Source organism: Nycticebus coucang, chromosome 21 (assembly GCF_027406575.1).
Source record: "Nycticebus coucang isolate mNycCou1 chromosome 21, mNycCou1.pri, whole genome shotgun sequence".
Lineage (NCBI taxonomy): Eukaryota > Metazoa > Chordata > Mammalia > Primates > Lorisidae > Nycticebus > Nycticebus coucang.
Genome location: NC_069800.1, coordinates 65,979,585 through 65,996,265, shown reverse-complemented (window position 1 = coordinate 65,996,265; position 16,681 = coordinate 65,979,585). Strand labels below are relative to the sequence as shown.

The 16,681-nt window shown below is 59.7% G+C and overlaps 1 protein-coding gene across 4 annotated transcripts; it reads left to right on the top strand.

Moving 5' to 3' along the window:
- Positions 1-827: 827 nt before the first annotated feature.
- On the top strand, positions 828-8,647 carry HRH3 (histamine receptor H3). 4 transcript variants are annotated; one of them, XM_053574186.1, is made up of 4 exons: positions 828-3,033; positions 3,157-4,304; positions 5,334-5,500; positions 6,785-8,647. In XM_053574186.1, exons 2-4 carry the CDS (start codon positions 3,329-3,331, stop codon positions 7,715-7,717), a joined length of 2,076 nt encoding a protein of 691 aa, XP_053430161.1. In that variant the 5' UTR covers positions 828-3,033; positions 3,157-3,328; the 3' UTR covers positions 7,718-8,647. The 4 variants fall into 4 exon arrangements, with proteins under 4 accessions (XP_053430161.1, XP_053430164.1, XP_053430163.1 ...); XM_053574189.1 differs by having other exon boundaries at positions 3,157-4,308; positions 6,785-7,427; XM_053574188.1 differs by lacking the exon at positions 828-3,033 and having other exon boundaries at positions 3,741-4,308.
- Positions 8,648-16,681: the final 8,034 nt, after the last annotated feature.

Below are 16,681 nucleotides of genomic sequence, written 5' to 3'. Positions count from 1 at the left end.
GACAGGTGGGAGGGGTAGTGGGTCTCAGGCCTCCTTGGTGTACACCCTGCATCCTTCACTCCTGTCCCCACCTCAGCTGTCGCCCCTGCAGGTCTGAGCCCCTGGCTGCCACAACTTCTTCACTGGGGCAGCTGCACTTGTCCATTCACAGAGGCCGTTGGGCAAGAGGGTGCTCAGGTGCCTGAGAGGGACCCCACTGCCCACGCTCTCCTGCTGGGCCACTTACCCTGACATAATGGTGACTCCTCTCCTTGTCTGCTGGCCCCCAGGCCCAAGGAGCTAAAAATGCCTGAGAGATATGGCAGCTGAGTTCAAGGGGACCCTTCCAGTGTCCTCTGGTGACAATGTGCCCCCTTAGAGACAAGGACCTCTAACCCTGAAGAGCCCAAAATTTCAAAATCACAAACTTCCCAGTGGGCTACTGCTCATGGGCCTTTCCTGGCTCCTAGCACTGTGGTCTTGCCCGAGAAGCAGAGCTATAGAAGGTCTCCAGTTCCTTACCCACATCCTGTAGACTGGTGCTTGTCCTCGAGGGCTGTTGCCCCTGAGCTGGTATGCCTTTGGGAAGGCTGTCCCTGTAGCCTGTGAGGCCAGTAGCTCCTGGTCAGTGTGGGAGGTGACACAGCATGGGCAGCTCCATGGCCATGGGGGCACGCCTGCTCTTCCCGCACTAGGAAGAGGATCCCAGTGAGATGCTTCGCGCATGTGGGTCAGGACTCCACAGGCCCTGGGCTGTGGTGTGGGCTCTGCGGGCAAGAGCAGGTCTGCCGCCCTCAGGACCGGTGGGGGGAGGGGTGGTGCAGGGATCTCACCAGCAGGCGGCGACTTGTTCTCCAAGAACGAACCGACAGACTGGGGCTCAGTGTTGACTCTTGCTGGGCGTCATTCAGGGGCAGCAGCAGCGGATGGGCCAGGAGGTGGGAGTCTGCGGGTCTCTGATGTGGCCACTCCATGTGTGCTGTCACACCCACTCTGGGGTGGCCTATGACAGGCTTGCTAATGTCATGTCTTCGGGGTGGATGCATTCTAGTGGGTGTTTTCGTGTGATCCAAAACCCAGCAGGCTGTGCCCACGGTCACGTGGCTATCCACATGGCTCCAGAGCTCCTTGTCTTCATGTCCAGTCCTTTTCCTGCCAGGATATTGGCCACTACCCCTCAATACACGAATCACCCTACCTGAGCTACATTTTTTTCCCACATGAACTGCTCAACTGGAATAGCCACTCCTGGAGACAGTCCCCCTGAGCATGACGCTTGTGGACAGCCGTGTGCAGACCTGCCCCATCCCCACTGCATTGCCTTGGCCAAGCCAGACTCCTGCTCTGCACACAGGATACCAAGCTCCTGTCTAGGCAGGGCCAAGGCCCTGTGAATGGGTGCTAGTCACACTGGTCCGCTTGCCAGCCTCAGGGCTGGGCCAGGAGTGTGGCCATTGAGAGAGTGGGCTCTGGGCCGTATGTGACTTCAGGCAGGTGGCTCAATGGACTTGCCTACCTTTAGGGGACTGATGAGGCCATGCACTTAAGTGTCACCTCCAGTCTGGCATACTGGGTGTACGCACCTCCAGGGTCACCACCAGCTCTCTGGGCCACGTATAAAGGAAGACCTCAAGGCTCAGAGAAATTCAGTAACATCTGAAGGTCACACAGCTGGGACCAGTGCCAGGCTCTGAAACCCAGGCCCTCCTCAAACTTCCCATGAGGGTGCAAGGAGGTGACAAGCAGGACACAGTGTCCCAGTGCTAGAAACACTGTCAGCCCTGATTGTGATGGGCATTTTCTGTCACCGTGGCAGTCATCTACAGTTGCCCAAAATAGCTGTGGGGCAAGTGAGGCCTGGGCTGCCCCACCAGCTACTGAAGGGCAGAGAGACCACCAGGAAAGCTCCTGCTCCCAGGGTCATCTAGACAATTGTGGGTCACAGGTGAGAAGTGGAGAGGGAGGGAGAATGGCCAGGTAGGACTATAGACCTTTTCATTTTTGGCCCTGCTTGGGGTCCCAATTTATGTTCCCCATTACAGGATAGGGACACCGAGGCCCCAGCACCAGTGAGGGAGCAAACGGGGCCCCTCCGCGCTGTCCAGTTCCATCTGCTGAGGCCTCTGTGGGGGGACGGATCAGGGGCACTGTCTGTGGAGCTAGCCTCTGGGGGTGGTCAGGGAGGAACATGGTCTGGGGGCAGCACCACGCAGCAGGGAGCTGCTGGCTGGGGATAGGCTCCCCCAAAAGGCTGCTGGCTGGTGAGGCTGATGGCTGGACCCAGTCCTGCATCTCCTACCTTGACCACTTCCTACCTTGACCACTAGGGGCCGGGGGGAGGAGGAGTGGGGTAGGTTGAGGTGGACGCTGGTGGAGGGGTATGAACACAGCCAGGTAGTCAGGGAGGACTTCTGGGAAGAGGAAGAGCTGGAATCCAAACCCCTCCCCCACAGCAGGTGCCTAGAAGCCAGAAAGTAGCACTGGCTGGGGTCTTGGATCTGGGGGTTCCTCTCTATAACCAGCCTGAGGAGGAAGCCCAGCCCCACACTCCCCAAAGCTCCCAGGTGCCACTCTGGGCGAGGGGAGGGGATCAGGAGGCTGCTGTGAGTGTGGCCGTGCCTGTTGCCAGTACCTGGGGTCTTCTCTGCAGCTCCTCCCACAGCACCCGCCACTCCCACACACCCCGACAGACAGGTGCGGTTCTGTCCCCTTTGAAGCACCTCTGAAGTGCGCTGCTCTCTCCCAGGGAACCGCCCCTTCCCTGTCTTCTGTCTGATGTATCCCAGCCTTGGTGTCTGTGTGTCTGAGTGTGGGCGTGTCTATCTGTCTTCCGTGCGCGTCTCAGGCAGAATATGTCCTGGACCCTCAGAGGAAAATGAGCACGTGTGTCTGGGGGTGGGGCACTGCCTCTCCCCATCCCCCCATCCCCTTCTGCAGGTGCCAACGCAGCCGCCGCTGCCCTGGTTGTGCCCAGCTCAGTGACCTCGTCTGTCTGCTGCAGCAGTGACCGCCCCCCGTGCCGCCCACTGGGGCCACCCGCCGCCGGGCTCCGAGGTGCCCGCTGCTCACCCCTCAACCCGGGCGCCTGAGCCCTGAGCCGGCGCTCCCCTCTCGGCTGCGTCCTCTTGGGCCCCTCGTCTTCCCTTACGTAACTCCACATCTGTCTGCGCCTTGCAGGTCACCCTGGACCCTGCGCTGGGCCCTGCCCGCAGGAACACTGAGCCTCAGGGGCCCTGCATATGGCGGGTGGAGTGGACCCCTGGTCTGGGCACTCGCTCTCGGAGACCCCCTCCCAATCCCTTCCCTTCCAGACGTTCATTCCCCACCCCCAGACCCACGTTCCCAAAGCATGAAACGAGAAGGGCGCGGCAAGGCAAGTTACCCAGAGCACGGGAGGGGGCGCCTCCCCTACACCCCCACCCCAGGTTCCCACAGGCATCCGGACTCCCAGCAAGGGTCCGGCTGGGGTCACCAGGGTCGAGGGCACGGGGAGGCCAAGCAGGCCAGGGACCGGCTTCTGAGTGTGAGGGCCGGCCGACCGCAGGCAAGACCCCAGACCCGGACATGCCGGGCTGGGCTCGCCGCCCGCCGCTGTGCGCACAGGGGATGGGCTCCAGCCGCCCGGCGGGCACGCGGCGCTGTCCGTGGTGCTGCCGGCGCCGGGCGGGGCGGGAGCGGGGCGGGATGGGGGCGGGGCGAGGGCGGCAGCCAATGGCGGGGGCGCTCCCCGGGCGCGGGGGGCGGCGGGCTGGGCGCGGGGCGCACCCGGTTGCGCGCTGCGCTCGGGGTGCACGGTGGCGCCAGCAGAGGCTCGGGCTCCGGCTGCGCTCCGGCTCCTCTCCAGCTGCGGCTGCCTCGCCGCTGGCCCCCCTGGACTCGGAATCCGGCCCGGCGCCCCAGGCACCGCCCGCCCGGCTCCGGCCCCGGCTCCGCGGACCATGCGCCAGGCGCAGTCCGGGGAACCACACCGGGCCGAGAGCCCGCAAAGACGAGACTCCCGGGCCGGAGCTCCTCCCGACTGCCCGGCTCTCGAACTGCACCCGGCCCCGCGTCCCGGCGCCGCGTGAACCTGCGGGGCCATGGAGCGCGCGCCGCCCGACGGGCCGCTGAACGCGTCGGGGGCGCTGACAGGCGAGGCGGCGGCGGCGGGCGGGGCGCGAGGCTTCTCCGCCGCCTGGACCGCGGTGCTGGCTGCGCTCATGGCGCTGCTCATCGTGGCCACGGTGCTGGGCAACGCGTTGGTCATGCTTGCCTTCGTGGCCGACTCGAGCCTCCGCACCCAGAACAACTTCTTCCTGCTCAACCTCGCCATCTCCGACTTCCTCGTGGGTAAAGCCCCAGCCCTTGCTCACCTCTGGAGCCCAAGGGCACCAACCACGGCCGGGCCAGCGGGGATTGGAGCGGGGACCTGGGTGGCTCTGGCAGACACACACCCCATCGGGGGGCTCGGCCTGCGAAGGGGTACCCATAACCCGTGGGGCGGTGGGTCCTGGAGAACTAAGTTCCTCGCCACCCAGGCCCCGGGACAGGGGCTGGAGAGGGATGTCCCTCAGGAAGGGGCGCAAACCAGCAGGCGCTCAGCGAGGCGCAAGGCGCAGCCACCGCGGGGTGCAGCGCTGGCTCCTGCGCTGTAGCTAAACAAAAGCTGTTGCGGTCTCAGGACACGGGGAGTGCGCTGGGGGGCGATTTGGGGTAGGGGTAGGGGAAGAGGCCTGGGAGGGGGAGGTTTAGAGCTGCACTGGGGGAAGGGCCCTTAGGGAAGGCGAGGGGTGAGGGAGATGCTTGAAGGAACGCGCTCTCACGTGTCAGCGCTGTGCTGCCGGCTGGGGGGCGGGGCTGGTGGAGGGGCAGAGCGCCAGACACCTGTTGGGGCTGCGAGGTGCGCCTCTCAGACGCTGAAGCGGGGGTTGGCGGTGGGAGCGGCTGGCCTGGCTGCTGCCAAGTTCCCTACCAGCCGGAATTCTAAGCTACAGAGGAGGGCTGTCCCTGGAGGTGTGTGTGTGTGGGGAGGCTGATGCTTGGGGACAGGGAAATTATCTGCCTTCCTCCCTTTGAAGGCTGGGAGGGCTGGGCAGAAGCCCAGGGAGTCCTGATTCCAGGCCCTCTGGGTCCTGTCATGCCCAGAGGTCGCCATGCCTGCATTTTTCCCTCCTGCCCCCAAGTCCCAGGACACCAGTGGGAGTGAAGGCCAGCCACGGGGCAGAATGTGTGGTGAGGACACCAGGGCAGGGGGTAAGATGAGGTTGGACCCCAGAGAGGCGGCCACCTGTGACCCCCGGTTTCTCCTTTGCTGTCCGTGGCAGTCAGGCTGACCTGAGTCCCTGTCTAGCCATGGCCCACCTGCTCTCCTGCAGGTGCCTTCTGCATCCCTCTGTATGTGCCCTACGTGCTGACCGGCCGCTGGACCTTTGGCCGGGGCCTCTGCAAGCTGTGGCTGGTGGTGGACTACCTGCTGTGCACTTCCTCTGTGTTCAACATAGTGCTCATCAGCTACGACCGCTTCCTGTCGGTCACCCGAGCCGTGAGTCCCAGGTGGCCGGGGGAGGCACTGGGGAGGGGACAGCCACTTCTGAGTTGTGGTTAGGTGCTGCTGGGCTTGGTCCCCGACATACAGGGCACTCTGGGCTGCCAGCAGGACTAGTCTCGGCCAGGGCGGGAGGCAGGGAATCTGCACATAGAACCAGGTGTTCCTGAAGGAAGGGGTGTCATGTCAGCCTCCACCCTGGACAAATCTAAAGTCCATGGAATTGAGGGAGGATCTGGGGCCAGGGGCCTGTGGCAGCGTCACTCACAGGCTCCACATGCTTCCTTTATGTCAGTGGCTGCCACGAGTTAGGGATCCTGTCCCTGCCCAGGTCCCCTGTGTGAGTGCCATCTGGGCATGGGGCACTCACACCAGAGTTGCTCCTTCTTCCACCTCCTCCTCGATGGCTCACCTGCCCCAGGTTTGTCAGGGGTTCTCTGCTGGGGTGGACACGTGGTCCCTTCCAGCCTAGGAGGACTGAGGAGCAAGGTGCAAGGTGCAAGGAGCCTGGGTTTGCAGAGATGAAAGAGATGCCCAAGGGGCTGCACACAGAGCCAGACACAGGCAGGTGCCCCTCAGCTCTGTCTAGCAGCTGCTGTGCCCCTTGCTCCCACCATGACCAGGTTGGTGTGGGAGGGCACTGACAAACAGGGGGCTCTCAGGTCCCCCCATCTGAGACCTCACTGGGACCTTTGGGCCCCACAAGCTGGCTGGTTTTAGCACTGGGTGTCTGCAGCCTAAGCCCCACACTCACTACTGCTACTGTTCTTTCTCCAGAGGCCTTAATATGGGTCTCGGATGCTTTGTTACTGGTGGGGCAGGGTAGAGGGGTTCTCCTAGCACTGGGCCAGCTGATAGCTCCATCCCTGCACCACCAGCTCCCAGGGCAGTGGCCGTCTGCACGGGGGCAGCATAGAGGCCCCTGGAGCGCAGAACCTCTGAAGGTGGCTCAGGCCTGCAAGATGCGTGGTGTCACAGTTATGTGTCAACCTGGGCTGAGGCTGAGACTGACTCTGGCACTGGAGTGCAGAGCCAGACAGGTGACTTTGGGGAGCACACAGCTATAGCCCAGCACAAAGTTAGGGTGCAGCTCCTATCAGCATGGCATCAGCCAGCCAGGGGCACCCCATGGGGGTGGAAGTTCTGGGAAAGGAAGGTCCAGGCAGAAGAGAGAGAAGGAGGAGTGGGGAGTATTGCTGCCCAGAGACCCAGAGACTACAAAGCTCCCAGTCCCACTTTCCTGCCTCCTACTGAGCTCCTGACCCCACCTGTTCCCTGCAGGTCTCCTACCGTGCCCAGCAGGGCGACACGCGGCGGGCAGTACAGAAGATGCTGATGGTGTGGGTGCTGGCCTTCCTGCTGTATGGACCAGCCATCTTGAGCTGGGAGTACCTGTCTGGGGGCAGCTCCATCCCTGAGGGCCATTGCTATGCTGAGTTCTTCTACAACTGGTACTTCCTCATCACGGCTTCCACTCTGGAGTTCTTCACACCCTTCCTCAGCGTCACCTTCTTCAACCTCAGTATCTATCTGAACATCCAGAGACGTACCCGCCTCCGGTTGGATGGGGCCCGAGAGGCCACTGGCCCGGAGCCCCCACCCGAGGCCCAGCCCTCACCACCCCCGCCGCCCCCGGGCTGCTGGGGCTGCTGGCAGAAGGGGCATGGGGAGGCCGTGCCACTGCACAAGTGTGGGGCAGGCGAGGCTGGGCCTGGTGCTGAGGCTGGGGAGGCAGCCGTGGCCGGCAGCGGTGGGGCGGGTGCCGTGGCCTCACCCACCTCTAGCTCTGGCAGCTCCTCCAGGGGCACTGAGAGGCCGCGCTCACTCAAGAGGGGCTCCAAGCCGTCAGCGTCCTCAGCCTCGCTAGAGAAGCGCATGAAGATGGTGTCCCAGAGCTTCACTCAGAGCTTCACCCAGCGCTTCCGGCTGTCGAGGGACAAGAAGGTGGCCAAGTCCCTGGCTGTCATCGTGGGCATCTTCGGGCTCTGCTGGGCCCCATACACACTGCTGATGATCATCCGCGCAGCCTGCCACGGCCACTGCATCCCCGACTACTGGTACGAGACGTCTTTCTGGCTCCTGTGGGCCAACTCGGCTGTCAACCCTGTCCTCTACCCCCTGTGCCACCACAGCTTCCGCCGTGCTTTCACCAAGCTGCTCTGCCCACAGAAGCTCAAGCTCCAGCCCCACAGCTCCCTGGAGCACTGGAAGTGACCCCCGCCCCGCCACCCACAGCCACACCCACTCACCTTGGTGTCCTGGGTGGCCGGGCCATGATGCCCCACAGTGCGCCACGCCTCGTCTGAGCACGCCTGGCTGGCCTGCCACTCACATCCTGGCTCCACCCTAGGAGGGACACTAGGGGGTCCCAGCCATGCCACCCTACACCCACAGACAGCACGGTGGCCAGTGGTGTCTGCCCTTCACACAATTACTGGTTGGTGTTCTTCCCGAAACACATGCTTGGTGTGTGCCCCTCACCTCCTGCACGCGCACACCCCTGCACACACACACACCCACGCGCCGTCCTTCTCCCCAGACGAGCCCGGACGCTGGCTTGCTGCTGTCTCTTGCTCTCTTGCTCAAGTCTAGGGCCTGGCTCCCTCTTCCCTCCAACACTCTCTGCCACCCTTGTCAAGTGGCCTAGGGTCCGCGAAGCTGCTCTCTGCTTTTCCATTCTGGGTGTTTTCAGGAGGATGAAGAAGAAAACACGTCTGTGAACTTGATGTTCTTGGATGTTTAATCAAGAGAGACAGAATTACTGAGGAGCTCAGGGCTGGATTGGCAGGTGTGGCTCCCACGCCCTCCTCTCTCTGCCGTGCTTCCGGCTGAGCTGTGCCAGCTGCTGCTGCCCGCTCCACCCCTGGTGGCTCTGAGTGCAGCCAAAGCCTGACATACTGTCCTGGCCAGAGCCTGCCCCTGACTCTCAGCTGCTCAACCAGGACTTCTTTGGGGTTGTTGGATAGAAGGGGCCGGCTGTGCTTTCAGGGTCCTGAGGCTGGCAGGGCAGCCAGCTGGAGAGCAGCCCAGGGAATGCGGAGGAGGCCATGACCATGTCCTGTCACCTGTGCCAGGCACCCTGCATGCCCCACGGCCATGTGCCCGCTATTCACCCTGCAAACTGCGAGGTTACAATAAAGTGTATTTTTTTAACGGTGCTGATTCCTAAGGACCCTATGGGAGTAGGCAGAGCCCTGTGCTATGGCTGAGGACCATGGGGAGAGGAGAAGCCCCTCAGAGGTAGACACGAGCAGAGGGCCTTAGTATCCTAGTCTAAGTGGGGACTGCAGCAGAGACAACCTGCCACAGCAGGGACTCCAGAGCTCTCAAGACCCCACACTCCTGCCTGATGATGGGAGGCCACTCCAACTTGGAGAATGCAGCTACCTGCCCAGGACAGGGTGCTCATCTGCCTTGGCCAGGACCCAGGGCAGGACACTGGCCCCATGAAAGCCTGCACCACTCAGCCTGACCCCTGTGGGTACAGATCCCACAGCGGGTGTGGGTCCCACAGTGCCCTGGCAGGACTCAGGGCCTGGGAGGCTCTCAGCCAGCCCCATGTGAGCAGGGGTGGGGATACAGAGGGGTCTGAACTGGGTGTGGGGGCAGGGCTGGGGGTGGGACTGAGGGTGCGAGATGGGGACACTGGGATGAGTGTGGAGAGGGTGGATGGTGCCCCCCCTCAGAGAGCCATGAGTCCTGAGTCCTAAAGGAAGCTGCGCCCATCCCAGGGGCCTGCTGGGGGGAGGCAGAGCCCACCCCCCACTCAGGTGCTCAGTGGCCGCATGGAACATGTGCAAGCCCAATTAGAGACGGAGACTTGGGGTGCCAGGGGCCACCTCCTCTGACAGTCCCTCTGCAGCCTGGAGGGCCCTTTGGCTCTGCCTCTCCTCCCGCTCCATGTGGCTGCTGTACTGTGGAGGACGCCTCTTGCATACCCCCGTTCTCACAGCCGCTCTCACAGCCAGTGTGGGGGTCTTCTGGCTCATGAGATGCAGCATGGCACAGGCATCACCTCCCGACTCATGCTGCAGAGGGGAAACTGTCCAAGAAGCCTCTGCCCCCAGACATTTGCTCACACCTTACAGCTAGGGATGCACTTTTATTCTCTAAACTTCCCAGAAAACTTCCTCCAGAATCCAAACTCTGCCCTACTCTCTCTCCCCACACTTTTGATTCTGCCTCCCAGGATGCCCGAGGGACCCCTGTGATTCAGTCAAGACCCTTTTTTTAGGCAGACCAGAGGAGGGTGGGTCTAGGGTCAGGCAAGTTTCCCCCATTCATTCCTGTCCAGACTTTGCTTGCCCAGCCTGGGGCCAGGCACTGTTTGGGCAGAGCTGGGGCAGTGACAGCAGGTGTCACTTTTAGGGCTGAGCCCCTCCTGCCTCTGAAGGCCCTGGGGCTCCTGCAGCAGTCCAGACACTGACCCCATGAAAGCCTGCACCACCCAACCTGGCTCTGTGGGTGTAGATCCCACAGCAAGTGTGGGTCCCACAGCCAGCACTACCTGGGGAAGGACACAGCACTGTCCTCTACAGGGATGGGCCCCTCCGTGCCCACAGACCAGCAGAGCCCTGCTGCCCCTCCACCCAGCCCAGTTAAGTGGCTACAAATTAGAGGATAAAAGCACAGGCTTTCAAGCAATTTTGCCTTCAATCTCTGGAAACTGCTGTTCCCCGGAGCTCCTGAACGGGATGGAGGAGGAGAGAAGAAAGCCGCGGAGTCTATTGGGCCCACGTCCTACAGCAAACAAACATGTGAGGGGCCTTTCTCCTTGAATCACGTCTGGAGGAGACAGAGCTGGGGCCAGGGGTGTCTGCCTACCCAGCAGCTGTGGTTTACTGAGCACCCACTGCTGCCAGGCCACACCAGAGCAACACAGACGCAGCTCCTGAGTTGCAGACCCCTGCCCAATAAGCCAGTGAAGAATGTGGCAATGCCCAGAACATGGACACTGTCCTGTGTGCAGGCCACCCAGCAGGGGCCACCTACAGCCCCCAGGCTCAGGGCCAGCGGGACCTCTCAGCCAGGCCCTCAGCAGTGGGCACTGGCTGTGCAACTCCAGCTCCTCACCTGCCCTGCTGCTGGCTCTGGGGAAAAATACTGGGCACGAGTTGGATGAGGGGCCTTCCCAGCCTGGGATGAAGACCCTAAGCTCTCAGAGAGCCCAGCAGCCAACCCTGCCCCCATCCTTCTGCTAAAGGGCCAATCACTGGGGAGCCAGGGTCATGACAGGTTGGATGGGCTCCCCCAGGCAAGGCTTTTAGAGTCCTGTGATGTGGGGCCACGTGGTTGTCTGGCTACTGCCTTTCTGTGCCCCATCCCGTCCTGGCTCTCACAACTGAGCTTGGGGTATGAAGGACCTTCCACTGACATTTATGGGAGCTCCTCCTGGGTGCCATTCTGGGGTGCTGACACTCTCCATTCTGCAGATGTGAGACTGGGGGTCACACTCAGCAGCCGGGCATAGCCAGCTTTGGAGCCCAGTCTGACTCCAGAGGCCCACGCTCTCCCTGCCGCCTGCGTGTTCCCTGAGCACCTGCTGTGAGCGGGTTCCGTGGGGCGGTGCTGTGTGAAGCTGGCCTCTGAAGACTGCTCTCCTGGAGCAGGGCCCAGGCCTCAGCCACCTCTGTGCACTGGACACACAGGGCTGCACCCCAGGATGGAGAGCAGAGATGGACATGTGGAGGGGCTCTGTAAGCCTCAGAACCAGGCCTCACCTTTGTTGGTTTTAACAGGAAGCACTTATTGAGCACCCGCTGTATGTGCTCCATTGTGCTGGGCACAGGAGCTGGGAAAAGCAGCCTCTGTCTTCATATAGGCCATGCTGAGTCAGGAACTCAGGAGAAGAGAAGGGAGGAACAGGCAGCGTGGGTGTGGAGCCTGAAGTCCCAAGGCCCAATTACCAGGTCAGGGAGTTTGGACTGGGAGGGGAAACTGAGGTAGAGGCGGGCATGCTCTGGCCTACCCAGCACATCTGCTTTGAGGCTAATGCTAAAATCTAGCCAGTCCTGTCCCTTCTTGTCTCAGCAGGGCTGAGGGGCTGAGGGGCTGAGGAGGCTGGGGCCTAGGCATCCTCCTCTGCAGAACAGCCATAGCCACCTCACTGAGGTGGTCTCTGCCAGGGCCCAGGCGCCAGTTGGCACTGGCTCTCGTGTCTAACTGAAGCTCAGCAGGACCCTTCGCTGGCGTGGGCAGGAAGCTCTCCTCCACCCGCGGCAGGCCTCCCCGTCATTACTGAAATTGCCCCATTGTTGGTGGCTCCCGCACCTGCTCCCAGCGGACAGCACTGAGCTAATCTGTCATTAAGCATCCAGGCCTCCCATCTCCTGACAGCAAAGCTGCAAGGTGGCCAGTGGGGAGGACAGGGGGCCACCTCCCTCCATACCCCCTCCTTCCTGTCTTGTGGGATGGGAATGAGCGTAGGGACAACAGGGTGGTCTGCACTGGGCCACTCCTGCTGTGCAGCCCAGGTCCCTCAGCCCCTGGGGACCAAGCCGCCTTTCCTCACTGGAGACCAGACCCTTCCCAGGCCTTGGGTGACATCCAGTGACCAGGACTAGGGGGGACATCCAGGGGCTGGGGATCTGAGATCAGAAGTTGGGGTCAAGGGTCAAATTCCAGAGGGGCTTGAGTTTCTCCCTTGAGGACACACAGGGTCACATGGGGGTAGAAGGAAATTCACAGGGCTGCTGCAGGGAAGGGATCCCTCCCGCTGGGAAAGACCACCTCAGAGCCCATTGCACAGAGTAAGCTCAGGCCAGTGAGGACTGCTCCTGCTTCCAACACTTGCTACGCTCCAGGCACCATTCTGAGCCCTTTCCTTAGCTATACCCACGTAGTCCTCAAACATAATAGTGCTCCCATGGTGCAGATGAGGAAACTGAGGTACAGAGAGGTTCAGAGACCTGTCCAACATCACGCAGCTGTGGCGAGAAGCCACGGTGGTGCTGGCCTCCGTCTTTTTCCCTCCTGAGCCCCACAGCCCAGGCCCTTATTTAGGAGACCAGGTTCTCTTTGGGAACTGCTCCCCCTCCCTGTGGCAGGCTCAGCAGGGTCAAGCCTAACCCAGGTTCCAGTCAGAATCACGATAGGTTTGGAGAGCAGACATCCCCAGCCCAGCCAGCAAGCAGACAACCTGGGACTCAGGCTGGAACCCTAGGAAGTTGGGGTCCCTCTCCAGCTAAGCTGCTGTCTGTCAGCCTCCAAGGCTGGCCTTCCCAGGTCCATGCTGTGGAGGGAGGAAGCCAAGCAGAGAATTGGAAAGAGACAGTTTCCTAATGTTGTTTGAGCCCCTGGATCCAGCCTCACCTGAAGGTAGGCCTGGAGCTTTATGCTTCACAAATTATCAAATGCACCCTTTTTTTTTTTTTTTTTGAGACAGAGTCTCATTATGTTGCCCTCAGTAGAGTGCTGTGGCATCACAGCTCACAGCAACCTCAAACTCTTGGGCTTATGTGATTCTCTTGCCTCAGCCTCCCAAGTAGCAGGGACTACAGGTGCCCAGCACAATGCCCAGCTATTTTTGTTGTTGTAGTTGTCATTGTTGTTTGGCAGGCTCCAGGCCAGGTTCGAACCCACTAGCCCTGGTGTATGTGGCTGGCGCCCTAGCTGCTGAGCTACGGGTGCTGAGCCAAATGCACCTTCATTTAAAAAGCCAATTCAAAATGCATGTAAAAACTAGAAAGAGAAGTTGGCTCTGAGAGCTGAGGGGGTTGGGAAAATGGTCACAGGAGGCCAGCGTCAATTTAGCTTCTTCTTCTTTTTTGTTTTTTTGAGTCAGAGTCTCAAGCTGTTGCCCTGGATAGAGTGCTGTGGCATCATAGCTCACAGCAATCTCAAACTCTTGGCTCAAGCGATCCTCTCGCCTCAGTTTTTCTATTTTTAGTAGAGACAGGTTCTGGCTTTTGGTCAGGCTGGTCCCAAACTTATGAGCTCAAGCTATCCACCTGCCTTGGCCTCCCAGAGTGCTAGGACAAAGCCACCATGTCCAGCCAGCCAACTTAGCCTCCTTTAGCTGTGTGAGGTTGATAGAAAAAAGTCCTGCCCAGCCAGACTTGGCTCAGGACAGCATCCTTCTGACTCAGGGGAGAGAACAGATCATTCCTGCCCAGAAGATCTGTCTCTTGTTAATAACTAATGGGGAAGTGAGATGAGTATTTAGTAAACATATGTAATGCTGTTAGGCAAACCTTTCAACACAACAGGCAATACCTGTCCTGTGCACAGGCCTTGAGCAGGGGCCCTGCAGTGGCCTCAAGTTCTCTATCCTTCAGACAAGATGTCCCAGACAGCATGTGTCGCCCCACCTCCCACGGGAAGCAGGTCCTGTGTCTGCAGGGTGGCCCCTTGCTCTGAAATTTGTCAGACACAAAACTCAGCAAGATGCAAAAGTACCCTTCAAACAAGAATGGATAGAAGGGAGAGAGGAGATGGCTTTTGAGGGTGAGGAGCTGAGGAAGGTGGACATTGAAGAGACCACACTAGGTTAGAAAGGCACTTGTGTTCAGATTGTATATGAAACCAGCACATTGTACCCCTTGATTGCACTAATGTACACAGCTATGATTTAACAATAAATAAATAAATAAATAAAAATTTAAAAAAAAAAAGAAAAGAAAAGAAAGGCACTTGTGGGATTGGCACCTGTAGCTCAAGCAGCTGAGGTGCCAGTCACATACACCAGAACTGGCGGGTTTGAATCTAGCCTGCCAAAACAACAACGACAACTACAACCAAAAAATAGCCAGGCGTTGTGGCGGGTGCCTATAGTCCCAGCTACTTGGGAGGCTGAGGCAAGAGAATCGCTTAAGCCCAGGAGTTGGAGGTTGCTGTAAGCTGTGATGCCACGGCACTCTAGCCAGGGCAACAGCTTGAAGCATTGTCTCAAAAAAAAAAAAAAAAAAAAGAAAAGAAATGCATTTGTGCCATTCCGAAGCTGCTAGTTTCCAAATTCAAACAGGACACACTTGACAACTTTTACATGCCTCTGCTATCCAAGCTGGGCCAGCCACCCTGTGCCGGAGCTGAGGTTTAGAGCAGGGCAACTCAGTGGAGGGGTTGTGCTCACCCTCTGCTTCTTTCCTGGGCCCAGCCTGGGCTGATGCTCCAGCTCAGCAGTTCTGCCAATTCCCAACAAGTCAGGACCCACGCGCTTCCTGTCAGCTGAGGGCTGCATCTGGCTATTACCTGCTTTGTCCCAGAAACCATCTGCCCCTGTCCCTCCAATCCATTAATTCACACTGAAGTGTGACAGACTAGCTATTCCAGGGTCAAGTGGAGAGTTACATTTTAGCAGAAGACAATCTTTAAATCCAAATGAGCTGCATTCTAATGTGCATATTTTAGACAAGATGACACTCTGAGTGGGTAAGAGGTGACAGTGTCTGGAGCCTTCCCAACTCTTGGCATGTGCTGGGCCCTGAGCCAGGCACTGACCTCACGGCAGATCCCAGATCTGTCCAGCTGGGAGGTGAGACCCCCCACTAGGCCAGCAGCTCTGTGGGGGCCACTGGGCCACGGGATCCTATGGGGACACGAGGATATTCTCTGGGACTGGAACTGGTCCTTCAAGACATGCCTCTAGTCAACTTAGACACCAGACCTCTCACTGGCCCCCACATGGTCTCAAGTCACACGGGAGGGCAGACACAGGGTGTCTCTCCACTACCTCCAGGAAGGGCCTGGCTGCTGCAGAGGCACCAGAGGGTATGACACGGAGGGCCCACCCTGGGGCAGTCCTGGTGGAGTGGGGGTATGGATGGGGGTAGGGCAAGGAAGTTCCTTAGAGCATGTACTTTTGGCATAGGGAGGGGACTGTTGGGGAAGTTTTCTAGCCCCCTGCTTGGGGCTTTCCCAGGGCCCAGGGACCATCCTGAAGATGTGCCAGGGTGGACACGTCTCAACCCAAGAGCCCCTGGTGGTACCAGGTAGGACCAGGCTGTGCTGTTCATTAGGCTGTCCCCAGCCTGGCACTCGTGGTAAACATTTGCAGGATGAGTGCACGAGGCTCCCACTGGCTGGTCCTATACAGGGAAGCTCCTCTCCTGGCTTCTCTGGGATGTCTCCCGAGTACCAGTGGGTGAGGAGTCCTCACATAGAGCACACTGAGGGCTCTGCCTGCCCTGGACATACTTCACATCCTTGTTGCCAGCACTGCCCACCCTCAGTCCAGCCCAAGGCTGGTGAACAGTTCTGAAATGAGCCAGGCAGGGGAGGGAGGGCCCTCTGCATGGCATGCTCCCTACAGCCCAGGATGCACAGAGTGGCCACACAACGTACCCGGCCAGTTTTTCTATTTTTAGTAGAGATGGGTCTTGCTCAGGCTGGTCTTGAACTCCTGGGCCCAGGCAATCCACCAGCCTTGGTTTCTCAGAGTGCTACAATCACAGGCATGAGCCACTGCACCCAAACATGTTTTAAGTTAGATTTCTTATCTCCACGGTGAACACCACTGGCTTCCATGTGCACACCCACCATAGCCCCATGAAAATGCTGGAAAAGGAGTCAGTAGGTGGGAACCTCTTGGCACAGAGACAGGGAGAACAGACAGGAGACTCGAGCAGGCTCCAACCAGCCTCTAGGGCTGGTGGGCTGCAGAGGGCAGAGTCCCCCAAACCCTTAGAAGCCTGCAGGGTGGAGACAATGACCAGAGCCAGTGACTAGGACTCTCTGGAACGGAGGCCAGTGAGCCTGCAGACCTGGCATTCAGGGCTGAAAGTTGGTGAGTCGGGGGACGTATTTTATCCTGACACTTGGGCCCTGCATTTTCAGGCCTGTAGTGGGGATGCCCACTGGAGCCCCTGACTCTGCCCACCACCCAGGAAGGGGCTGAAGACCCAAGAGGAAACCTCCAGTACAGAGGGAAGTTGGCCCGCTAGAGTGTTTGGGAAAGGTCACCAATCAGTGGGACAGATGTCAAAATAAAAAACATCCAGAGGGGCAGAGGAAGCTCTGAAAAAACGAGGGCCCTGGGCCAGGCAGGCTGTGGTGGCTGAGGGTCCCCAGTCTCCAGATCAGTGCATCGGGGCAGCAGGAGGTGGCCTGAGAGTCCTGAGTCCTGATCCACTGAGGTAGTGGGGAGAGGTCAACAGATGACAACAGACTGATTAACAGTCACAGCAGCTGAAGTTTTCAGAAATGGAGACCACCTTTGTGGAGACCCCCAGAGGGCTCGAG

What these genes read in the sequence shown, in the direction of transcription:
- HRH3 (XM_053574186.1), top strand. Translation starts at nt 3,329, where the DNA reads ATGAAACGAGAAGGGCGCGGCAAGGCAAGTTACCCAGAGCACGGGAGG. An exon ending in TCGCCATCTCCGACTTCCTC is followed by an intron (nt 4,305 to 5,333) that starts GTGGGTAAAGCC and finishes GCTCTCCTGCAG; the next exon opens with GTGCCTTCTGCATCCCTCTG. An exon ending in TCCTGTCGGTCACCCGAGCC is followed by an intron (nt 5,501 to 6,784) that starts GTGAGTCCCAGG and finishes TGTTCCCTGCAG; the next exon opens with GTCTCCTACCGTGCCCAGCA.